The following is a 25,314-nucleotide window of genomic DNA, read 5'->3' as shown; positions in this document are numbered from 1 at the left end:
TGGGCCCACGGCCTCTCCACCGCTTCATTCCTCCCTGCTTGAAGACCCCGGGTCCCCTATGCAGCCACCCCAACCCTCCCAGGCTTCCTGACCAGGGTTGAGAGGAAGCTCAGGCCCTTCCTGCAGCCCTGGCGCTCCAGCATCCCATCCTTGTCCCTCCTCACAGGCCCTCGGAGCAGCTGGTGGAGGAGGAAGAACCTATGAATCTCTAAGGCTCTGGAACCATCTGCCCGCCCACCATGCCCTTGGGACCTGGTTCTCTTCTAACCCCTGGCAGTAGCCCCCATTCCTGGGTCTTTAGAGATCCTGTGGGCAGGTAGTTGGGATGAGAGAACAGCCTGCCTGCCTTGACAGTCATCCCAGGGAGCCTGAGAAAATCCCTGGGTCTAGAATGGGGACTGGAGAGGACCCTGAGAGGAGGCGGGCTGGGCAGCGACCCCCACAGGGCTCTCGAGAACACATTCTCCCCTCTGGTGTGGGCCCTGGCTGTGGCCCCCATTCCTCAGGACTGCACAGAGGAGGACTGGCTCCGGCTCCGTCGGGCTCACCCTTAACCACTATTCCTGGCTCTGCAAACCCCAGACTTTGCACACAGCCCCGGGCTCCACACAGAAATGTGAACTTGGCCTCAGACAGGCTGGCCCTTCCTAGGCTCTAGGGGCTGGCGGGTAGTGGGAGCCAATAGGTCCCATATTCCTGAGTGCAGGGGGAGTCCCTCTTACCTGCTTCCTCAGATGACTCTGGAAGCTTCCCCTTACCACCGGGCACTGAGACGAAGCTCCCTGACAGCCGAGACTGGCAGCCCTCATCTGGTCTGTGCCCTCGCCAGAGGCCCCCTACATCAACCTCCTGGCGATGCCCTGGTGGAACGGATGGGTGCTCTGGGAGTCCTGTGCTTCCTGATCCAATGGTGCCAAACCCTTCATCTCCCCCAGAAGCACAGCATACCCCTGGGACCCCTCGACCACTGCCCCCTCGGGGAGCCTTCTGTTTCTGGGGTCTCCCCCACCACAGCTGACTCCCACCCCACATAGGACTAGCCTGGCTGAGGGGGAAGGGGTGGGAGAGAAGATACAGACATGGAGGAGGGGAGGCTGCTCTGGCAAAGTCTTCAAGGCTTTTGGGGGTCCAGGCCTGGGGTCAAGAAGGAAAATGTGTGTGAGCATGTGCGTGAGTGAGGAGTGTGTGTGAGCGTGTGTGAGGGGTGTGTGTGTCTTTCCTAGGACCCACCATACCCTGTGTATGTATGCATGTTTTTGTAAAAAGGAACAAAATGGAAAAAAATCTGAACAATAAATGTTTTATTTGCTTTAAAAGTGCCTCTGAAAGGCCCCCCCGGAAGTGAGCAGTGTGCCGTCAAGTGGCTGTGCAGGGCACACAGGTGCACGGCACAGTGTGGGTCTGAGTCAGTGCCGGAGGAGGGACTAGGGTGGTCTGGGCTGCAGCCCCTCTAACTCTTTGCCCTTCGTGCCCTGCAGGAAGAACCCATTCTGAACACACCCTGGCTATCCCTGGCTGCCCCACTTTGGGGTGACAAAGAGGAGGCAGCCCTGGACTGAGTCCACAGAGACCAGCCCTGATATGGTGGAAGTGGGGGTCGGGTGGGGGAGTGGGAATACAAGAGCTCAGCCCCAGCTCACCACGGCATCCCCAAACAGTTGTGACTCAGACACACCTGGGTTTAAGTCCCAGCTGGGAGCTCAGGTAAGTCAAATAGTCTTCTGGGGCCTCTGTTTATCAGTAGAAGGCTCCAGAAGTATACACTGTTGATGGTTCCTTCCTGCTCTGATGCACCATGCCTGATTAAGCATACATTGAGCCTAGAAGAGAGAAGGGGTGAGGCACAGGCCTGGACAAGCTCGCCCAGCCTAAGCAGAGAGGAAGGCGCCAGGCTGGCAGCACCTGCCTTTGTGGTTCTGAGTTGGCCCGGTTTTTCCAGCAGGAAGAGGAGCACCTCATTACCTTAGACCTGGCCCAAGCTCCCAGCAGCCTGGCAGGGTGTGAGGGAAGAGGTGTTAATCCGTTTCCCATCTGGCCTGGCCTCTCAGGTGTGGACACCAAATCCCACAGGGGTTGCTGCAGCTATGCCCGTGGGCATCCTTGCCCTGGCTGAGGTATGCTAGAGAGAGGAGAGCTGGAGGAGGAGAGCTGAGCTGGTGGTTACCCCATGCCAGGAGGGCCAAGGCAAGAGGGCCTCCAGCCCCAGGAGAGACTGACCCTGTCCCCTGCCCTCCAGGGCACAATTGAACTAGGGGAATGGCTTAATCAGACAGCCCGAGAACTGCCACTACCACTCCCTCCCTGCCCACTCCTCCCAAAGTCCACCTGTCCCCACAAGATTCCCACCTCGCAAGCAACCACCAGAGGCTGATACAAATGGCCGCTGTATTTTTGCTAAAGTGACAGTGACACAGATAAGGCAAAGAGCTGAGGGGCAGGACACATCAGGTGGGAAGGGGGAGACCGTGCAAAATGGCAGTCTAACATAAAATCATCCTTGTAACAACAGCCCCTTCCCTCCCAAGTTAGGTGAGCCCTTGGGCCAGTGTATGGGCAGGAAAGCAGATTTGTGTCCTTCAGAAGGGAAATGTAAAAAGGTGAAAGCTCTAGTTGAAGGGCAGTGAGGGGCTGGAGTGGGAGAGAAGGTCTCTCCTGGCCGGTGGTCTGGGTGCAGTAAGGGCACTCTGAGAAGGCAGAGTGGAAACGCAGGGCTAGAAGGGCATGGGAACAGGTTTGGGGGCTCCTTCCAGCCTCTGCCATGTTGCCCCCTTCCCCAAAGCCCTTCCAGGGGCGAGAGCACATTCCCCATGACCCTGAGTCTGGCCTCATTTGGAAGTCCTCTGGGATATATGGATGCCTGTGTGTGTGGGTGAGATGGGTGAGGGGCCATGGCTATCTGGCTGTAGCACACTCATGGGAGACCAGCTCTGGGAACAACAGGATGGGGTGCTGGGATGGGGGCTTAAGAGGTCTCTGCTAGATATTCCTGAACTGACCTCCCCAGGTGCCCATCCTGGCCTTGGGAAGAGAGTGCCTAGGGCAGCAGGGATGAAAGCCCTTGCCTGCAGCATAGGTCCAGGCCTCATGGCCCTACCCCTTAACCTCTTGACTTTGTTGCCCTGGCCTTACATACAAAGATTCCTCACTGCGTGCTAAGAAAACAGATCCAGGCCGGGCACAGTGGCTCACGCCTGTAATACCAGCACTTTGGAAGGCTGAGACGGGTGAAATCACCTGAGGTCAGGAGTTCAAGACCAGCCTGGCTAACATGGCAAAACCCCGTCTCTACTAAAAACACAAAAATTTGCCAGGCATAGTGGCAGATGCCTGTAATCCCAGCTACTTGGGAGGCCGAGGCAGGAGAATTGCTTGAACCCGGGAGGTGGAGGTTGCAGTGAGCTGAGATTGTGCCACTACACTCCAGCCTGGGTGATAAGAGTAAGACTCCATCTCAAAAAAAAAAAAAAAAAGAAGAAGAAAAGAAAACAGATCCATTTGAAGAGGTCTAAAGCTGCCCTCTGGACAGGCTGATGAGGAGCAACATGGCAGGATCCCCTGTCTACCACACCCAGGTCTCCCCTAAAGGGGACGGGCGGGACAGCTTCCTGGGAGACCACACTCGTCCTGCTGTGTATTTTCTGCCACAGTTCTGGGGTTCCCAGGGGGTGGGAGTAGCCTCTCCCAACGTCTCAGAGGCTGAGTCCAGGTCCTAAGGACCCCCCCGGGGTACAGAGACCTCACCCCCGGGTCAGAAATCGCTGAGGATGCTGATGTCGGCAAAATCAGCCCGGTAGCGGTGGGCATAGAGGCTGAGCAGGAAGGCCCACTTGAAGGAAATGAAGCTCCAGACACTGGAGAGGTAGTAGCTGGTGGGGTCTGTGAGGCCTGCAGGGAGAGAAGAACCGACAGTGACTTGAGCACGCCCTGCCCTCAGCCTCTGCACTGGCCACAAGGCCAGGGCCACCCTCCCCACTCAACATCCCTGCAACCTCCCGGCAGCCGAACCAACCCTTCAGAAAGAGATTGTGATGAAGGTTTTAGAGCCATGGTCCCCAACCTTTTTGGCACCAGGGACTGGTTTTGTGGAAGACAATTATTCCACAAAAAAACTGGGGGAAACGGTTTTGGGATGAAACTGTTCCACCTCAGATCGTCAGGCATTAGATCATCAGGGGCACGCAACCTAGATCCCTCGCATGTGCCTCACAACAGGGTTTGTGCTCCTAATGCCCACCCCTAACCTGACAGGAGGCGGAGCTCAGGCGGTAAGGCTTCCTTGCCCTTCACCTGCTATGCGGCCTGGTTCCTAACAGGCCACGGGCCACTACTGTTCCACGGCCTAGGGGCTCGGGACCGGTTTTAGAACATTCCAGGGTTTTCAGGCAGGAGGCCGTGGGGATTAGGGAAGGGCAGGGCTGGCCAATCACAGGTCTGTATCATCCACTCTGCTTCCGTGACAAACCTGCTTTAGTTAGCATCAGACTCCAGGAAGAAGGGCCTCTGGTTACTTCCAGCCACAGCCACCAGAGGGCGCGCCCAATTCAGAGCTGGGCAGAGACTAATGGGTCCCAATATCATGGGTGCTTGTATGGGCTATGCACTGCTCAAGACTTCACATCAGTTTCACTGACTCCACCCAACTTGGGAGGTGGGGACTTGTTTTCTCCACTTGAACATAACAAAACCCGTGCCCAGGGAGGTTAAGTGATCCACCCAGTCTCTTTGGAGGTAACCTGTGGAACCAGGATGGGAACGCTGCTAAAATCCCCCCTGCTGTCCCTCCCATGCCCTCTTTCCCTGGGACCCGCCCTCACTCTGATGCCGGGTGATGGCCAGCACGAGGAAGGTGCAGAAGGCAGCGATGGAGACAGCCGAGAAGAGGACACCCACGAAGAAGAAGCCGCGCAGCCCCTTGAGCCAGGTCCTCCAGTAATCTTGCATGTACATAATGTGAGTCACCAGGACCCACAATGCCAGCACCCCTGCAGGAGAGACACATCAGGGCCCATCCCCAGGGTGCTCCAGGGCCCTGTAGATCCACTAGGCCATGCCTATTTGCATAAGAATACCAAGAATATGGTCTTGTCACTCACTCCCTCATAGAATGGAGTTTTCCTTTTCAGGGGCTGTGATATCAGAAGCAGGTAAGAGACTGAGCTGCCTGCTAGTAAGCCCAACATTAGAGAAACCTGCAGAAATACAAAACCCTGCCATTCTCTCTCATTTTTTTTTGTTTGTTTTGGAAAACATGACTCTCTCTCACAAAAATGTTATGTTAATTCATGTTATTTTTAGTATTACTTTAAAATGCTTAAAAAAATGTTCCGTTTTAACTTCTAATATAGTATATATCAATAGATAAAACTCACATACATAAAATTTGCATGGAGTTTCACTACTTTTCAAGAGTATAAAAGGATCCTGAAAACCAGAAAATCTGCGCCTCAGCAGCCCAGCCTGCTTTCTGGGAACTTGTCACTGTCTACCTTGAGGGCCACAGAGCAGGGAAGCCATGCTCCTGCTCCATGCTCCTTCTCCACCCAGCCCTCAGAGGCCACAGTCTCAAAGTCACAGGGCCTGCAGGGCTCTTCCCAAACTGCCTGAGTTGGTTTTGCAGGATGAGGAGGTCCAGCCATGAAGACTCCAGGGTCACGCAGCCCCTGAGTGGCCTTATTGTTCTTAGCCAGACCTCATGCCACTCCCTCCATTTTGCGGCAAAGGGCAGGCCATCACCACCTGTACCCCCCACCCCGTCCCAGCTTTTCCTGGGCCTGGTCTCTGCGCCTGGGTGGACACTTCCCCTAGGATGCCAGCTGCCACCCAGCCAATACAATGCAATACAAAACAAGCCTCTGTGCCAGGCAGTGACTGCTGGTGCAGCCCAAAGAGTGGAACACACATCAACTCCATTGGCAAGGGTCCGGGCAGGGCGGTGGATCCCGGCAAGGGACAAATGAGGAAAGAGGCAGAGCCAGCTGCAGGCTCTCAGCTGGTTGGACTGCAAGGTGTGGGCCACTCAGGCCACTGCATCCTAGGAGTCAGGAGGCCTTTCCAAAAGGCAGCTGCATACATGCCACTCAGAGTAGTTACCAAATGTGCACAGGAAGGATAAGCATCTGGTTGGGGAAAGTGGTTATCTCTGGCAATGGAGACAAGGAAGGGAAGTTGATGGGGCGGTTCGGGTGGGGAAGTGCTTTGAGGGAATCTATGCTATTTTATCTATGCTATTTTCTTAGGCTGGGTGATGAATAAAAGGGTGTTTGTTAAATTGTCTATCCTTTTTTATGTGCCTAAAATATTTCATAGTTTTTTTAAGGGGGAAAAAGGCAGGGGGAAGCTAGTCACCATGGAGCTATGCTCTGGTTACCAGCTCAGAGGCTGTCCCAGTTCGGCTGTCCCCAGGCAGTCCAGTGAAGAACAAAAATCCATGAGACTCCAAGCCAAGAAATCGGGAGCCTGGCACTGCTGTGTCCCAAAGCCTTGGTGTTTCCACATCTAAAAATGAGTGGGCCCAGGGATCCTGGCAGTTTGGGTAACTGGGCCCAGGGTTCTACCCTAGTGAGGGCGAAGGCCTACCAAGCCTACAGCTTCCCTTAGTCCCTGCCACTGTTTGACCCCTCGAACACTCTCCCAGCCCTGCCCCTGCCCACCTCCACTCTTCCTCAGGGGGTGGGGGCCTAGAATGTGGGTCCCCCTCCCACTGAGATCAGGGTGGGCCAGGACAAGCATCTGTTCCTCCCTACCTATTCTGGATGCTGGAGCGGGCCAGAGGTGGACAGGACAATCATCTCACAGCTTCCTCTTACCTCCTACAAGATCTGGATTTTATACCAGCCACCTTTCCCAGAAGTCCCTCCCACTCCTCACATGTGTCCCATGTTTTCATTGGAGGGAGCTGTTTGGTTTCTTAAAGGGCTCTAGGCACAAGGCTTGTTGTCACTGAGCACACTCAAGGAACAGTCTGATGGGCACCTGTCTGGAACAGGTCCCCTCGCCTTCTGTCTCCTCATACCACAAGGGGTTGGGGAAGTTGAGCTCTAAGATCCTTTCCCACTCAAAGATTCTAGAAGCCAGCTTGGGAGAAAAATAAGGTCAGAACAATTCCTCTGTGACTCAGCAGTTTCTGGGTTAGGAAATGCTGAAATAGGGGCCCGTGAAGATGCCATCTCTTAGTCCACTGATCACGATCCAGTGGTTCCCCAAAACTCCCACCCCCACGTACACGCATGTACCCAAGAGGGCTGACAGCAGGAGGGAGAGGAAGACAGCCATTTGCGGTGTTTCAGGGCCTGTTCTTTGTTAATAAGCAGGCATGGTTTAACCACCTCTCACCTTCCCTCAACCCTGCTCCAGGCCCTACACAGAGGCCTCCCCTCCAGATAAACACACACCAAGTTTGGAGGCAGGCCTGCTGCCCACGCCCTGGCTCCTACCACCCTCCTGGGAAGGGAGCTCTCCACCAGCCCTACCCGAGCGGGTCACTGAAGGAGGTGGAGCCCCTCACTGGTCCCCTCCCACGCATCAGGCAGGAGGCAATGTACCTCCCTAATACCCTTCCTTAGCACACTTGGGGACTCTAGGAAGCCTGGTTTGTAAAACTCGGGGTGGAACGGACAGGTTACCAACCCCAACTAGCTGCAAGCCCACACCAGACCACACCATTGCTCCATCCTACCTGTTTCAAGGAGCAGAGCCCCTGCTTGGCCTCTGGGCGCACAGGCAATAAGCTAAGGGCAAGGAAGGCACAGGGTACGGCAGTGAAAGCATCCCCAGTGGCTGGGCTGGAGGTGAGGAGACAGGAGACACCTGGGGGATCCCACAGGGTAAACGCAGACAAGAAGGACACTGGGCCTAGGTCAGGCCCCTCTACTCCTTCCTAGGAGGAAGACAGTCCTGGAGCTCCAGGGCTCTTGCTCACAGCTCACGTGGGAAAAACCTAGAGCTGTTTAGACTCCAGGAGCACCTTTTCTTTTTCCTCTTTCCTTGGTCTACTAAACCCAGAGCAAGAGTCTGTGTTTTCCCCTAGGGCTCCCACAGCAAAGCCAGACCAGGTAGATCCAACCCACACCTGCCCGCCTCCCCAGGAAAAACAGCCTTGCTTCTGCCACTGCCTTTCTCCAAAGCCACTTCTTCGAAGGTGCCCATCAGGATGGGAGAGGGTGTCCCCACCAGTGAACACTCTGCCCACCAGATCCAGGAGCTCCGTGGCTCTGCTCCAGAAACCGGCACACCCAATCAGTCCTTGCCTGATCCAACACGGGAGAAGAGCACACTGGGGCTGCCCTTGGGTGACTCAGCAGATTCTGAGCTATAAAATGCTGAGTCAGAAGTAGGGTGCTCACAAGTTAGTAAATCTGCTGACACTTTAACCCCAAAAGAGGAAGAAGGCTGACTGGCCACAGACCCTCTGAGAACCCACTCATGGTGGGGAAGGTCGGAGGCCCAGGCTTGGCAATCCCTCTCGCTGCCACCATCCACCACCACCACTACCAAGCAGTTTTGGCTCTTCCACCGCCATTGTCAAAGATCAGACCATCAGGGAGATGCCAGGACCCTACTCCAGCTGGCTGCTGCCCTGGCACCTCTCTCTGAAGGCAGCTCCACAGCTGGCCTGCCACATAGGCCAAGGGAAGCCTGTGGGGAGGGAGAGAGGGCAGCGTTGGGTCGGAAGAAAATCCCAGGCAACTCCCTAGAGTATAAGAAAGAAGGCCTTTTCCACAGCCCTCTAGGAGGCAGTTGGAGACTCAGGGAGTGGGCAGCACTGCAAGATTTCAGATCTGGAGGGAAGTCAGATGTCTTTCGGGGACATCTCCTCCCACTCCTAATAGATGAGGAAACTGTGGCCCAGGATGGGGTCAAACGGCCAGGTAGGGCTCACCTCCACTTGCACCAGGCCAGACTCAACACAACCCGCTGAGATCCCAGGCCGGCCCTCCCTCCTCATCCTTCTCTCGCCTTAGGTCTTAGCAATGCAATCACAGGGCTCTGACGCCGCCTTCCAGAGGGGAAAGCAATAGGCCCAATAGGAAACAAAAAAGTGGCAGGGAGAAGTGAACCTTGAAAAACATGGAGGGTGGCGGGGTGCAGAGGGGAAAGGAACTAGGGCTCTGTAGATAATGCGCAGAGATGGGCCAGGTGTCCTCAGGACCCCACAGGTGGTGAGGCAGCTGGGCAGGCAGAGAACACCCTAGCCACGGTACCCACCCCCCCTTCTTGGTGACCCAGTGCTTTGTTGGCATTGTGCAGGGTGGGGCCATGTATGCCCCTCTTCTAAGGCATTAACCCCACCTCATGCTGCGACTCTACCCAGGGATGGCACTCAGCATGCCCCGTGGCAGTGAGTAAATTAGTTATTTTTAGTTATTCCATTTAGGGTTCTTTTGGCAGAGGATTTTAGTAACGGAATATGATCAGCATATGTAAAAGTATTATCCTTATCCGTATTTTCTACCCAAAGTCCTTTCCCACACATATTATCTCATATAGCTGTGTAATCCCGAGTAAGCAATTTATTTAACTTCAGGCCTCAGTTTCCTTATCTGTAAAATGGACATCATAATAATGCCTACTTCTTGAGACTAATGTAAGGATTACGTGAAATAACGGAAGCAGGTTGCCTACATAGTGCCTGACACGTAGAAAGCATTTTTTTAAATGTTAGGAAGTAGAGATAACATTTTTCATCTTCATATCAATTCTATGGCACAGAGAGGTTAAACTGCGATCCCAAATGTGCACAGCAAGGAGCACTGGTCAGCCCAGAGCCTCCATCAGCGCACCGATGCTTCCCCTTCCCTCCCAGAAGCACAAAAAGGGCGGCTGGGCTGCAGGATTTGGCAGACCTTGGCTGAGGAGCCACAGCAGACGGGTGGCAAAAAGGCACCAACATGGGTGGAAAGAGAATGTCCAGTTTCTATGAGATCCCTAACACGGTCCTCCCGGTGGGTCTCAGCAGAGGGCTCTGCGGAGGATGGGGTACACACTGGAAGGAGGCAGATGGGCTTCCCCAGCCACCCCTAGCCCTCTTCCTTTCCCACTTCTCTCTCTGCCCTCACCCAACACCCAGGGAAGGGGCGCCCGGGGGGCAGGGGATCCCTCAGAACAAGCGTGTGTGTGTGTGTGTTTGGAGATAGGAGAGGACCAGCGCCGCGGGCGCGCGGAGGGGACACTGTCGTGGGGCAACTGGGCGGAGGGCGACAGGCAGTGTGCCGGGACAGATAACCCAGGCGGCGCGGCAGGTCTGCGCAGCCGGCAGTGGCGGGCCGTCGGCACCCCCACGTGGCGCCCGGCCGGGCATCGGGTCCCGGAGGCACCCAGGAATGCCCAGGAGCCCGGGCCCGCGTGGGGCCTGCCGCCGTCAACCGCCGTTTTCCAGTAAACACTCCACCCGCTCCGCGGGGAAGCGCCGCCCGGGAGGAGCGTCCTGGAGAAGCTGACAGCGCCCGCCCCGCAGCCGCGCACCCGCCCCGCGCCGCCCAGCGTCCCGGGGTACCTGCGAGCCCTCCCATGGCCGCGGTCCCCGGCTGTCGGTAGACCACCGTCCAGACGAGGAAGATGGAGAAGCCGGCCACGGAGCTGATGCCGGAGTAGGCGGCGCGGAGGCCGAGCTGCAGCCGGGACGGGGCCATGGGGCTGCGGCGCCAGGCGGGCCGAGGGCTAGCGCTGCCGAGAGTCACAGGTGCAGGGCCCGAAGCCGCCAGCCGGAGCCGCGGGAGCTGCCAGAGCAGCCGGAGCCCCGCGCTCCGCCCCCGGCCCGCCCCCAGAGCCGCCGGCACAGCGCCCTCCCCGGCCGGAGGCCGCCCGCGCCCGGAACCGCAGACGCCACCGCCGCTTTGCTAAGCCCCGGTGTCGTTTGGGGGATTCCTGCTAAAAAGGCGGATTCCTGGGCCCATCCCCAGACCCGCCGTGTCAGGATAGTTGGACCTTGGAAGGGACCGGAAATATGCCTTTATACAAGCCAGCCGCGGGGATTAAAAATATTTACCTCTGAATAAGAGGCGTATTTTCGTTTAAAATTAAAATTAAAATTTCTTGTTAAAAATTAATATGTAAAATGTACGAAATATTAGAGTACGCTGTGAATAGAATTCCTTCTGCCCGTCCCTCTATCAACCAGGTTCCCCCCTACCATATCGCAGAAGATTCCTCCACACACTAAAGTCTGAGAACCCCTGTGACCAACACCTTCTGACTGCAAACACTCTATCCTCACGTACAGCTCCCCACAAATCCCTACTTTAAAAAAAAAAAAAACAAAAAAAAAACAGAGTCTCACTCTGTTGCCCAAGCTGGAGCACAGTGGCGCCATCATAGCTCTGCATCCTTCAACACCTGGATTCAAGCAATGCTCTCACCTCAGCCTTCCAAGCAGCCAGGACTACAGGTGTGTGTCACCACGCCTGGTAATATTTTTTGTTATTTATTTTTTCTTTTTTTTTTTTTTTTTTTTTGAGACGGAGTCTCACGCTGTTGCCCAGGCTGGAGTGCAGTGGCGCGATCTCGGCTCACTGCAAGCTCCGCCTCCCGGGTTCCCGCCATTCTCCTGCCTCAGCCTCCTGAGTAGCTGGGACTACAGGCGCCCGCCACCGCGCCCGGCTAATTTTTTGTATTTTTTTTTTTTAGTAGAGAAGTGGTTTCACAGTGGTCTCGATCTCCTGACCTTGTGATCCGCCCGCCTCGGCCTCCCAAAGTGCTGGGATTACAGGCTTGAGCCACCGCGCCCGGCCATTATTTATTTTTTCTAGAGATGGGGTCTCGTTATGTTGCCCAGGCTGGTCCCCAACTCCTGGCCTCAAGCTATTTTCTCACCTCGGCCTCCCAAAGCGCTGGAATTACAGGCTTGAGCCACTGCATCCGACCTCACCTTTCCTTTTATCAGCACAAGCCTCATCCTCCTAAACGCCTCACCCTGACCCTCGGGATCATACTATTGTAAGGAAGAGACAGATCTGTAGCAGGAGTGCACTGAGCTCCCACGTGAGCCCAGCTTCGGCCAGGAGCTGGAGAGAAAATCCCAGCACAATAACAAGGGCTTTGACAGAGCACTTAGGATCCACATGGGGAGGCCCATCATATACCTGCACAAAACACAACCAAGACCCCTTGCATTATTATTATTATTATTATTTTTGCTGCTGTAACAAATTATCACAAATTTACTGACTTCAAATAACACAAACTTATTATTTTACGGTTCTGTAGGTCAGGAGTCCAAATAATGGTCTCACTGGGCTAAAATCAAAGGGACATCAGGGCTACCTTGCTTCTGGAGGCTCTAGGGGAAAATCAGTTTCGTTGCCTTTTCCAGGTTCTTTTTTTTTTTTTTTTTTTGCTCTGTCTTGCTCTGTCACCCAGGCTAGAGTGCAGTGGTGTGATCTCAGCTCACTGTAATCTCCGCCTCCTGGGTTCAGGTGATTCTCCTGCTTTAGCCTCCTGAGAAGTTGGGATTGCAGGCTTCCACCATCACACCCAGCTAACTTTTGTATTTTTAGTAAAGATGGGGTTTCACCATGTTGGCCAGACTGCTCTCGAACTCCTGACCTCAGATGATCCGCCCACCTCAGCCTCCCAAAGTGCTGGGATTATAGGCGTGAGCCCACTGTGCCTGGCTGCCTTTTCCAGCTTCTAGAGTGAGGCTACCCACATGCCTTAACTCCCACTTCCTCCTTCTTTTCCCTTCTAACGACCCCTGTGATTAAGGGGATAGTCCAGGATAATCTCCCCATCACAAGATCCTTAACTTCATTACATCAGCAAAATAAATCCCTTTGCTGTGGAAGGTGACATGTCCACAGGTTCTGGGATGAGGACGTGAACATCTTTGAGGGCCATTATCCCACGCACCACATCCCCTCTGGACCATAAACTTCATGAGCAGGGACAGTGCCAGTTTTGTTCACATCAACACCTAAAAGTGTGTCTGGCATATAATGACCCCTTAATAAATGTTTGTTGAATAGGTGAGTGTGAGTGAATGAAGGTAAGAATAAAATAAGAACAAAAGCAATTATACACAAGGAATCTAGACAGGGTGTGCTTAATTGCCAAACAAGGGATGTAAACCAGTGTTAAGCACATTTGCCTCACTCTAGAATAATCTGGGAGCTTATTTAAAAATAAAAAAATAAACCCAGCCCTACCCCTGCCTATTAAATTTTGAATCTTGGAGTGTGTATTTTAATGAGAAGTGATGTCAAGGCTGTGAGCTCAGCACCAGCCCTCCTTTAGGAGCCGCTGGTGGAGAGTAAGTGCTCGTCCTGTGGAGGAGGGAGCAAGCCCAGTGGTCCGGAGTGCATTGCCATGGATGGCTTCAGAGCTGGCCAGGATGGATGGTACTCCAGGCAGTAGGAACCACATGTGTGACGGCCCGGAGGGAAGAAATAACGTGGCCACTTTGGGAAACTGTAAGTCATTTGTGGCTGGAATGTCAAGTTTGAAGGTGGAGTAGTGGGTTTGGAGATTAGAAAGGTTCTGAACATAAAGGACCTTGCATGCTCTGTTAAGAAGGCTGTCCCTCTCCCCTTGGGGCTGGGGGAGAAAACTTACAATTCTGTGTTTTAGAACTATGGCCAGAGTAATAGAGTGAAGGCGAACTGCCTGTGAAACACCTAGAAGCAGAGAGATGAGTTGGACAAGTTTCACCCCACAGTGCTTTAATTACCATGTCTTTAAAATGGAGACTGCAGTAATACCTACTTCAAAGTGTTATGAAGAGGAGTGCTTGGAAGAGTGCCTAGCACATGGTAGATACTCAATAAATGTCAGGAAGTGGAATTAGTAGCAGCAGAAGGCTGCCATGGCAAGAGAGGATGAGGGGCTTCAGAGTCGGTTCAGGCAGAAGCAGTGAGAATGGAAGAGAAGAAACTGCTTCAAGAGCTATTTCAGCTATCTGAACCTAAAGGTCAGGGGAGAATTCATTAGCTGAGCAGACAGAAGGAGGAGAGCAAAAATATTATGAGTGGACATATTGGGAGCATGAAAGAGCAGTGAGCAAGCTTGCTGTGCTGGAAAGTGAGACTGTGCAAGAAAAGAAAGAGAAATAATTATACATAAGTAGTACTAGACCAGGTTGTACAAGGCTAAGGCCAGGCTTAAACGTTTTTTAAATTGTGGAGGCAATAAAGAGCTATTGCAGAGCGTTAGGCTCAGGTGGGGTCAGAGGCCCAGCTTCACCATTTGCTGTGACCCTGGGCAAGTGCCCCTAACTCACAGATGTCCAATCCAATCGACTTTCTGCCTGGAAGAAAATATTCCGTATCTGCACCCTCCACAATGGTGGCCACTAATGACATGTGGCTATGGAATACTTGATATGTGACTAGTGTGATTGAAGAACTGAGTTTTTAATTGTATTTAATTTAAATTAATTTAAATTTAACGTATTTAATTTAAATTAATTTAAATTTAACTTATTTAATTTAAATCAATTTAATTTAATTTAATTAATTTAAGTAGCTGCACATGACTAGTGGCTACTGTGTTAGCACAGCAAGAACCTCTCAGGACTCCTGTCGCTCCATCTGTACACAGGGAATGATGATGTACATCATGGGCTTATTACAAAGATCGAGATATATTGAGATACTACATTCAAAGTGCTTCACACAGTAATTCAACAAATTATTGCTGCTGCTATTGAAATTGTTATTGTTATTATTGAACAGCGATTGCATGACATAGGCCAAGTCATAGGAAGATTAATTAGACTATAATATCCAGTTAGATTTGATGTGGGAAAATTGTAGAGGATAAAGCATTCACAAGGTTATTTCAGTGATAAGGTGTGAGAGAATTAAGATCTTATCCAGTGGAAGACCTTGAGAAAGGGAAAGAATGGAATGATTGTTGAGCCGCAAAGCACATGGCTGTGCACCACTCATACACATCCTCTCAAATCAGCTTCCTTCCAAGGTATTCGCAGAGAGCACACTCCCAGCCCAGCCCAGGACAGACACCACTGTGACCCCTACAAGATGCACAGCCATTCTCCCTGCCTGCGCCAGAAACTAGTAGCGCTCCACAACACACACCAACATTTGTGTATCTCTTTCTGGGCACAGGACCTCCCAAATTTGAACTACACTTCCCAGCTTCCTTGCAGTCAAACAGATGCCATGGGATCAAGTTCTGAACAATGGAATGAAGGCAGAAGCAATGTGTGCCATTTCTAGGCTGGACTCATTTGAAAATCTCCCATACAACCTGCATTCCCTCTTCCCATTCTGTGATGATTTTAGAGGCCATATGTAGCAATACCACAGAATGGAAAGAACCTAGCCTTGAATGAATGGATGGAGGAGAGCTACCCCTGTCCCCTAGACCCTCACTGGACTACAGAACGTGAGCGAGAAGTGTCAGTGGCTTTGTTATAGCTCAGTTGTTTGTTACAGCTAACCTTATTATCCTAATACATCATCCCTCATTCTACTGAAGGTCATCTAAACAGGTCCTATGTAGATTACCCATCTAAACCATCAATCCCTCTGAAGTCTCTTTTGAACTGGGTCCCACCAATACTAAGACAGATTTCTAACTCCCCATCTGTAGACATCCTGCCTGCTGACATTCCTTTCTCACTCGTCCCAAAAACACACATTCCAGACATATCTTCTCCCACAATGCTAGGTCAAGGATACACCTACTGAGCTATCTTCCAGATGATTGAGTTTATTGGACATGCCAGGGCTTCCTCCTCTCTTCTTAATCCCAATGCAGAGAGACCTCTGATGTCCCTGGGGCATGTCCTTGTTTACTGTGGCTCAGACCCAAACCTGGGTGTTATCTCTGAGTCTTCTCTTTCCTTTGCTCCTACATCAAATTCATTACAAAATACAGTTGGATTTGCCCTGTCCTCCTTCTCCATTCCCTCTGCCACCCTAATCCAGCCACCATCATCACCACCTGCCTACCTGCAGCAGCCTCCTAACTGGTCCTTCTCTGTTCATTCTTCCCCCTCTGATCCTCTCTCCACTCAGCAGCTGGACCAATCTTTTAAAAATAATAACCATGGCCAGGTGCAGTGGCTCATGGCTGTAATCCCAGCACTTTGGGAGGCTGAGGTGGGTGGATCAACTTGAGGTCAGGAGTTTGAGGTCAGCCTGGTCAACATGGCAAAACCCATCTCTACTAAAAATACAAAAATTAACCAGGCGTGGTGGCACGTGCCTGTAATACCAGCTACTTGGGAGGCTGAAGCAGGAGAATCACTTGAACCTGGAAGGTGGAGATTGCAGTGAGCCAAGATCGCACCACTGAACTCCAGCCTGGGCCACAGAGAGACTCTATCTCAATCAATCAATCAATCAATCAATCAATCAATCAAACAACCAGAACATGGTACTCCCCTGCTTCAATCACTCTGATAGCTTCCACAGCTCTTAGAGTAAATTGATCGGGGTCTTACTGGCTCCAACCAGCCTTACTCACCCTTGCTCATTTTACTTCAGACACATTGGCCCTCTTTCTGTTTCTCAAACGTGCCACACTTGTTCCTGTCCCAGCTTTTTTGTGCTTTGTGCCCGGAAAGCTCTTCTCTGAGTGTTTATAAGATTGATCTCTCATCTCATTCAAGTCTCAGCTCAGAGGATTCCTCGCTCTGTTTTATTTCCTCCACAGCACTTACCACGACAAAAAATTGTATTTATACTTTCCACCCCTACTCCTGCTGTCCCTATTGGAACATAATCTCCAGGAAGGCAGGGTAACTGACTTGTCCTGACTCACCGGGGACTTTTCCAGTTTTACCACAAAAAGTTCCATGTCCCAAAAGACCCCTCAACATAGGGTCAACTATGATAGTTATTCACTTTACGCCTGCCTTGATCACTTCTGTATTCCCAGTCGCTAGTATAACGCCAGGCGCCTAGGTAGGAACTCAATAAATATTCATTCAATACATACGAAAAGAAGGGCTCAATGTCCTAAAGAATTCTTTGATCCTGGCTCTAGGGGGCAGCCTTCCCCAACCTTGTGCCTGAACAGACAGCTTTGCAGGTTGGGCTGGTAGCTTGTGTACATAGGTAGTTGAGTTCCACAGGATTCTCCCTAGACCTTATGTGGTCCCCTTGCCGCCCCACAACCCACCCCCCCAGCCCTTGTGGAGTTCACAGCTGAGGACCCTGGCTGTGGCAACCCTAGGCTGTGCCTGACACAGAGGTAAATTCCTTTCCTCTCCCCATTTTACCCCACCCAGGCCCCTGCAGCTTCACCTTCCTCCTGAGGTCAGGCTTGTAGACCACAGAGCAGAAAGGGCTGTCCTAGACAGCAGCAGCGGTGGCTGGCTGCAAGGAGGACCTGGCCCTATCACCATGCATTCTAGGAGGTTGCAGGGAGGACTCAAATCTAAGGGTCACCTTGGACCCAGAATGCTGCTCCCCAGGGCTAGGGCTGCCTTCTGACCCTTTAGAAGGGGTTCTCCTCATTTCTCAGGGCTAGAGTGAAACTGCTCAGAGTCTGGTTTCTCGCTGAGACCCCATTTCCTCTGCCTGCCCCCTGACAGCCTAGAGGTCTATGCGGAGGGCAGGATGGCAAGTGAGAAGATGTTGAGTGGAAACAGCAGGTCTTTGAACTCAGGAGCTAAGAAAGCATCAGAGGCAGGTGGCCTGGGGTGTCAGGGGGAGGGGAGGGGGATCACAGGTGCAGCTGCCTGGGGAGAGCAGCGTGAAGGAGCTGGCGCCCAGGCTTGCCTCCCTATCCTGTGTTCTCTAGCAATCTCCATCTCTTGACCTGAACCCCCAATCACAGGTACCTAATCTGATTCTCTTTCCCCTTTTACGGAGGGAGCTGTTGCTGGATGGGGAGGGTGGGGTGGATAAAGCCTGCAGTTCACTTCCACAGGGACTTGGGCCTGGGGGCAAATGGGGCTGACTGACTTCCTTGACTCCTTGGAAGCTGCCAGGGGTTGGAGAAGGGCAGGTTGCAGCACTGTGAGGAGTGAGAGAATAATAAGGCTTGAGGGCAGGAGGGGAGAGAATTAGCTCTTCCCTGAGGGAAAAGCCTGGCAGAGGGGTTCATCAATATTTGCCCCTTAGATTTGAGTTTGAGAATTGGCTTTACTGAATGAGAAAGTCACCATGGAGCTTTCATCAGGGCACGTGGGTCCCCCTCTAGTCCAGCTGCATGGGCACTGGGTGAAGTAAAAGACTAGAGATAAGGCTCTCACCTGTGCTTAGTCCAGAGCAGGGGCCCCAAAAATGGCACCCTAGAGAGACTTGAGTGGCCACATCTCATGATACTTCTTGGAAGAGGAAGCGTTGGACAAGAGATGGAGTAGGACAGTGGGAGGAATGACAATTGGTCAAGAACTGGGTGGACAGGCCCCAGGAAGGAAAGACAAATCTTGGGAAGCTAAGAGGGAGGTGAGAAAGAGCCATGGCAGGAGGGGGAGAAACTTGTTTACTATTAATGCAAGAAACCTCTCCTGAGGGCCTTCTATGTACAAGGCACTGACCACACAAGGCACGCATTTTTGAGCACAGCAGAGCGGCTCTCACCCTCTGGCAGCTAACATTCTCCTGGAGGAGGCAGCATGCAATACTTATGCAACACTTTGATTTCAGTGTGGTGAGTGCCAGGCATGTGGCAGAGAAATGATGCCCTCCAGGGGGAAGCCTGACACAGACCAGGCCCTGAGGTGGGTGCAGAGCCAGACTCAGGGGCAGTGACAGGTCAGAGGCTGCCACTTTGCCTGGTCCCCAGGGCCTAGCAGGTACCCTCAGCTGAGGTCCCAGGAGGCTGGGCTTGGGAAGAACTGAAGCAGTTGGGGATATTAAGTCAGGATTCGGTCCAGCCCTGCAGTGTGGTTAGGTGGAGCTCACGAACCAGGCTCCCCACTTCCACCAGAGGCAAAGCAGGCAAAGAAGCTAGAGCAGGAGGGGCTGAGGCTGAGGGGTGGGAAGGCAGAGCAGTGGGGCTGCCTCTCTATCCCCCGCAAGGCCTGAGGGGGACCTGTGCCCTCTCTCAGGCAGAACTGCAGACTTTCCCTTACTTCTGTTTCCTTCTCTGGACCCCACTTTTCTGTTCCTCTCTCTGGATCCCACTTTTCTGTTTCTCTCTCCAGACCCTCATCTTTGTATCCTCCCCTAATTTCTTTCTTTCTTTGTTTTCTTTTTTTTTTTTTTTTTCCCGAGACAGAGTCTCGCTCTGTTGCCCAGACTGGAGTGCAGTGGTGCGATCTTGACTCACTGCAACCTCCGCCTCCCGGGTTCAAGTGATTCTCCTGCCTTAGCTTCCCAAGTAGCTTGGACTACAGGCACACACCACCGTGCCCAGCTAATTTTTGTGTTTTTAGTAGAAACGGGGTTTCACCATGTTGGCCAGGATGGTCTCGACCTCGTGATCTGCCTGCCTCAGCCTCCCAAAGTGCTGGGATTACCAGCACGAGCCACCGCACCTGGTCTAATTTCTTACCAAGTTCTCTCTGAAGGGAGGAAACAGGCAGTGGATCTGATGCCAGGAAAACTCTGGCCTATTTGGTTTCCTCTCTGACCCCAGCACTTCCAGAGTGGCAGTTGGGGGTGGGATGGCTCTGCTCTGATGCTGGGAAGGGGACCTTGGCCCTAGCCTGCTTTCCTTGTTACCCACATCCTCCCCCCACCCCCAGCCAGTGCTCTGGATCCAGCCTGACTGACCAGGCCTGAGAGACAGAACTGGGCATCTCCTGAGCAGGGGCCAGGGCCCCGCTAGGACCCCTCTTTCAGGCTCCTACAGTTGCCCCTACCAAGACTCTGAAACAAAGGGACAAAGTGGGCACAGGGTTTGAGTCCTGAACAGAGTCCGTGAGCCCAGGATGAGTTGGAAGATGGGATCACTTAAGACAAAGGTTTTGGGAAGGCTGGGAAAGTTGCAAAGAGGGGAGTGGTAGGAGGCAGTGGGTGGTATGGGTGTTCAGCCTCAGAACAGAATACAGGGGTGAGGAGAAAAGTGACTCTTAGGGAAAGTGGCCACAACTGGAATGGGGCAGCCATTGCAGAACACTGGTCACTCAAGGTCAGATGCAGTGTCTCGTAGGACCCAAACAAGACACACACACACACACACACACACACACACACTCTCTCTCTCTCTCTCTTTCTCTTTCTCTCTCTCCTCAAGAAGCATAAGTTGGGAGGAGAAAGCAGTTACTCGTTTCTGTACATTCCTACAACAGTAAACTTGCCGGGAGTCAGGCTGCTTCCCTCCCTTCTAGGGGCATCTCCAGCCCTGCCCGTCTTCACCTGCTCTTCTGGCTTCTGCCACCCTGTCCCTACCCTCCAGCCCAGCATCACCACCACAGGTCTGTTCGACGACTATTTCCTCATCTCCGCCATGCACGGCTAGCTTGAGCACCAGCCAGAGGAATGTGCCTCCGGGAGAGTGTGGGGTTCCTGCTTTTGCCTCTGCAATTTCCCTGCAGCTCCCAGCCCTGACTGTGAGCCCCAGCTTGCCCACATTGGCCTCCTAGAGGAGGCAGGAGCCCATCCCTCCTGTCCCTCCTATCACTGTCATAAGTGGCTCATGAGTGACTGGTGACCTGTTAGCCCTAGGAAGGTTTGGCTTGGCGCCCATCAAGGCTCCAGCTCCCTGCCCCTGCCGCTGACCCCAGGAATGGGCAGGGGAGGAGATGGAGGAACTGAACTGGAACAGCCCTTGGGGGATGGAGTCTGGGCAAGAGTCAGAGTGCCTTAAACCATGCAGAGCCAGGAGGTAGAGTCCAGAGGAGGATACCTAGATCTCTGCTCAATCTCTTCCCACTGTTGACCAACCATAGGCAAGGTCGACTCCTAGGGGTGTTGTGGGAGGCTCAGCCACAGGCCAAGGTCCTGGCACAGCCCTTATATCCCCTATGGCTTTATCTCCCAGTTGGCCTCCAAGCTGGTCATTTCCCACAGTCCCATGGGAGGCCTATTAGTGAAATTTTCCTCCAGCCTCCCTCTCTCCATCCCACCAATCACTCTCAAATGTCACAGCTGAGCCTTGTGAACAAAGTTGATAGCACAGGATAGAGGAGAAATGAGTAGGAGACAAGAAGGCAGCAAGGAGGGAGGGAGATGGCATGAAAGGCCTTGAAATTGAACTGGGAAACTAGCTCCTCTCCCTTCCATCCTGCTGAGGCTACAGGCCCATAGCAGGCACCAGCTGACTGCTCACTGTTCCTGTTCATTTCATTTCCACCCATAATCATTAAGCATCAACTTCACGCCAGACACTGTGCTGGGGAGGGAGAGCCAATCAGATTAGTGTGTTAGGGAGATAAAAGATAATTCCAATAGGATCTGGGGCCCTGAAGATTTGGGACAGTGTCTGCTGCTCAGTTTGAGCTCTCCAGTTTACAGCAAAGTTCCCGGCACTTAGAGTAAATGTTGTTGAATGAATTCAAGATTCCTTGAAGATTCTTGTGGCATTGCATGGTAAGGACTGAGCAAGGCAAGTTTGAGAGTAGCGATCGGGGCAGGAGGTAGCAGTGTACAATGGTGTTTAGGAATATGGACTCTGCAGTTAGACTGCCGGAGTCTGGCTGTATTACTTATTAACTGTGTGACCTTGGGAAAGTTACTTCGTCTCCCTGTGACTCAGTTTCCTCACTCACAAATAGGAATTGTTCTGAGGATAAAAAGATGTATATAAAGTGACAAACAGTACTGCACATAGTAAATACTGGAAGAGACCATTATTGGGCTAGAACAGTTGCAGTGGGGATGGGGCATAACAGAGAGATGCAAGAGATGCTTCATTGGTTGAATCAACCTGACTTGGTGTGGGAGGAGGAATGTAGGGTATCAGGCTCCTTGCTTAGGCAGTGGTGGAGTTTGGGAACAGGGAGCTGAGAGAGACAGAGCAGGAGGAGAGGCCTCCTGGGGCAGGAAGGGAATATGAGGTTCCTGTGAAGATCCAGGAAACTATGGGCTCACCTTGTGTAGAGCTCAGCAAAGAGGCCAAAGTGGGGAAAATCAAGCCCAGAGTCAAAGGCCGGTCTGAGAAGCCCCCTTCAACCTCCCACCCTCCTTAGCTATCCATGGGAGCCTCTGCCACCTGCTTGAAGGGAATGGGGGAGGGTTCAAGGACGTCCATGCTCTGGCAGGAGCTCATTGTCCGAGTAGAGTGTATTAAGGGGTCCTGCTGATCAGTTTCCATCATCTGTACTAAGGTGTGGGCAAATGGCTGTGGATATGAGTTTTTCCCCCTTTATAGGAGCTGTCAGTATATTTCAGAGGCAGGACTGCAGAGTGGTAAAGCACACAGGGTAGAAACCACCTGGGCAGAGTCGCTCACGGCTCTACCACTTCCTAGTGTGGGACCTTGGGCAAGTCATTTAACCTCTTTGTGTCTCAGGTCCCTCATCTGTAAAATGGGATAACAATAATAACAACCTCATCTCATAGGGTGGTTGTGACAATTCAATCAGTGGATATATATAAAGTGTCAAGAACAAGGCCTGGTGCATGTTGACTATTGTTATTATTATTTATCTGTCTTAACACACCTGCCAGGCATTTAATGACAGTCAGTGGAGGGTGGAGGCGGTACCAGGACATGGCATGATTGTCCCCAAGATGATTCACCATCTTGCTTGGATGCGTTTCTCAGACACATTCCCAGTCCTCTGCCCCTTCTAGGCCTTCACCATGATCAAATATCTGCTGAGCAGTAATTCTACTGGCCGGTCCCCATCCAGGGAGTCTGAGAAGGCAAAAACCTGCCCCGTCATCTGCTTTGATGGCAGGCTGGGGGCCTTGCCTGTTAGAGATAGGACAAGCTAGAAATGGGACACATAAAAGATCCACTCCCTATGATCTCCCCAGGCTAGGAGCCAATAGGTAATCGCCCCAGGCCCTCTTCTCAGTCTATCTAGAGAGGGGGAATGAAAAAGAGATGGAAAAAAGAAAGGCAAGAATAGTGTTGAAGGGGAACATAGATGGGAAGTGGGTTTGGGACACTTTCATTTTCACTGATTTGAAAGACTTTCTTCCGATCCTTGGCTCCCTGAGGTTCCCCCACATCTCAACACAAACATATTCGATTTTCCCTTTTTTTTTTTCTTGTTTTTTTTGCGATGGAGTCTCGCTCTGTCGCCCAGGCTGGAGTGCAGTGGCATGATCTCGGCTCACTGCAACCTTCGCCTCCCGGGTTCAAGCAATTCTCCCACCTCAGCCTCCTGAGTAGCTGGGATTACAGGTGTGCACCACCACGCCTGGCTAATTTTTGTATTTTTAGTAGAGACAGGGTTTCACCATGTTGGTCAGGCTGGTCTTGAACTCCTGACCTCGTGATCCAACCCCCCTCAGCCTCCCAAGGTGTTGGGATCACAGGCGTGAGCCACTGTGCCCGGCCTCAATTTCCCTTTTTTGAGTAGACTCTCCTAGGCAGTCTAGTCTACATTAGAAGAGAAAATAGAATACATACAGAGTATACACAGTACACATTGGGGAGTACGGGGAGACAGACAACCTGGATTCATGCCCGAGCTCCACCATTTACTAGCTGTGTGACTTTGGCAATTTACTTAATATCCCTGAGCCTCAGTTTCCCCATCTGTAATGTGAGGATAACAGCAGTACCTACTTCACAGGATTGTGGCAGGGATTAAACACACGGAAAGCACTGCCCGCACATGATTAGCTTTTGTGGCTCTACTGAAATGTCTACAGGTATACAAGTGTCCTGCCTCACCCCCCAGCATCTTTTCCACCTGCTCAGAGTAAGGGCAGCAAGAATAGGAAATAGGGAACCCCTTTGTGACCCTACTGCCAGTCTCAGGAAGCCTTCCTGCAAGAACTTCTAGCCCAGGGCACTGGCCCCAACAACCCAAAACTCATGACTCCATCCCCCTAACTCTTCCCCATGCATACCTGTGACTCTCAACTTGTCATCCTTTCCTACCAGTTTCCAAGTTGCTCTTCCTTCTTCCAAATTACCAGAACTTGGTTGAATGAATTTGGGTCTGAGGTCAGATTCATTCTCAGGCTTCCCTCCTTCCCCAGAGAGGCATTTAAAACTCTACCAGCGTTTCTTAACGTGTGGACACAGCGGATGACCTGGGGTGTTTGTTCAAAATACAGATTTTCCATTTCATGCCAATAGGATTGAATATGAATTGCTGGGGACGAAGCCTGCATTTTAGTAAGCTTCTGGGAAACATTTTTTATACACATATACATTAAAAATGAAATTTTAATCACAATTAAAATTCCTATCCCCACTTTCAAGAAAATAATCATTGGTGGAGGATGGGGGTTTGGCATTCCAAAATTGGGGGTCTAGGCTTTTTAGAGCTACTTCTTCCCAGTCCTCCCCCAACTTCAAGAAGATACTCATGGTGGAGGATGATGGGAGAACATCCCAAAGTTGGGGGTATAGGCTTTTTAGAGATACTTCTTCCCAGTCTGGGCTGGCTCAACAGCAAAGGGAAAAGGGAAGAGAAGAGGCAAAAAAAAGTCCTAAAAAGCTGGTGGCGGGGCGTTCGCCTCCTTCCAAACCCTCATGATCGTCCTGAGCAATTACCGCACGAGTCGCTGTCTCCGGCCACTGTCTCTCCACCCTCTCAGGAGTGGGGCGAAGAGGCCTGCGCTGGGTCACTTGCACAGTGGTGGAAACTGAGGCCCAGGGAGGCGTGGGGCCTAGGTAGTAAGCCTGCTTAGCAGGGCGCTGGAATTCCTGGTCTCTGCCTCAACCTACCCGGCCACCAGGGAGCGCGCGGTAGGGGGCGTGGTCCTCGAACGCCTTCTGCTCCCCTGGAAGCTCTGCCACAACCCCAATCTCCTTTCATGGCCGCGACTCCGGTCCTATCCGTCCTGGCGAGCGGTCCTTCCTCTCCAGCCTCAGTTTTCTCATCTGCTCCCGGTGTGTGTGTGCTGGGGCAGGGGGCAGTGGGGCGTGGGTCTGGGAACCGAACTGCGGGAGGCAAGGCGGCGGGATTCCCCGCGGGAAAGCCGCCTAGTCCCTCCCCCGGGGGGCTGGAGACCCTGAACTGAAACAGAAGGCAGACGCCCCCGGCCGGGAAGCGGCCCCAGCCCGGATTTCCCTCCCGGGTGGGGCCGCAATGACTCACCCCTCCCCCCTTTCCCCGGTTTCCTTGTTTGCATTTCTCCTCCCGGCCACGTGGCGGCCAGTGCAGCCACTCACCGCCCGATCCCCGACACCCCGGCCGTTGCGGCCTCCTGCACACACCTCGGGGCGGCTCCTGCCCCCTGGGGATGCTCGGCTCAGGCGGATGTCCACTCTACGTATCCCCGGGTGCGGACTCCAAAGCCTGCCGGTGCCCGCCCCCTTCCCCTACGTTCTCCTCTACCGTAAGGCAGGGCGCCTCCTCCCCGCCCCCTCCGCCAGTCAAGGGGAGGG

The 25,314-nt window shown here is 52.6% G+C and overlaps 2 protein-coding genes across 37 annotated transcripts in view; one reads left to right on the top strand and one right to left on the bottom strand.

Annotated features, from left to right (window-relative positions):
• HDAC7 (histone deacetylase 7) overlaps positions 1-1,316 on the top strand; it is a 38,579-nt gene extending 37,263 nt beyond the window's left edge. For all 35 annotated transcript variants that reach the window (XM_077953943.1, XM_077953936.1, XM_077953941.1 and 32 more), the window contains one exon: positions 167-1,316. In XM_077953943.1, the coding sequence (XP_077810069.1) occupies positions 167-212 (46 nt within the window). In that variant the 3' untranslated portion in view covers positions 213-1,316. The remainder of the gene's footprint in view (positions 1-166) is intronic.
• Positions 1,317-2,568: 1,252 nt separating this feature from the next.
• On the bottom strand, positions 2,569-25,279 carry SLC48A1 (solute carrier family 48 member 1). 2 transcript variants are annotated; one of them, XM_015151476.3, is made up of 4 exons: positions 25,144-25,279; positions 24,652-24,827; positions 4,815-4,982; positions 3,613-3,885 (listed from the first exon to the last, which is right to left on the bottom strand). In XM_015151476.3, the coding sequence occupies exons 2-4, from the start codon at positions 24,740-24,742 to the stop codon at positions 3,749-3,751; spliced, it is 396 nt and encodes a 131-aa protein (XP_015006962.1). In that variant the 5' UTR covers positions 24,743-24,827; positions 25,144-25,279; the 3' UTR covers positions 3,613-3,748.
• Between the last annotated feature and the right edge of the window lie 35 nt (positions 25,280-25,314).

The sequence above is a fragment of the Macaca mulatta genome, chromosome 11 (assembly GCF_049350105.2).
Source record: "Macaca mulatta isolate MMU2019108-1 chromosome 11, T2T-MMU8v2.0, whole genome shotgun sequence".
NCBI lineage: Eukaryota > Metazoa > Chordata > Mammalia > Primates > Cercopithecidae > Macaca > Macaca mulatta.
The sequence above is the reverse complement of the archived record's forward strand: the minus strand, read 5'-3'. Positions and strand labels throughout refer to the sequence as shown.

Coding starts and splice junctions, on each gene's coding strand:
- SLC48A1 (XM_015151476.3), bottom strand. CDS start 24,742: ATGAAAGGAGATTGGGGTTGTGGCAGAGCTTCCAGGGGAGCAGAAGGC. Junction 4,983..24,651: donor GCGCGCTCCCTGGTGGCCGG/GTAGGTTGAGGC, acceptor TCTCTCCTGCAG/GGGTGCTGGCATTGTGGGTC. Junction 3,886..4,814: donor GGCCATCACCCGGCATCAGA/GTGAGGGCGGGT, acceptor CTCTCCCTGCAG/GCCTCACAGACCCCACCAGC.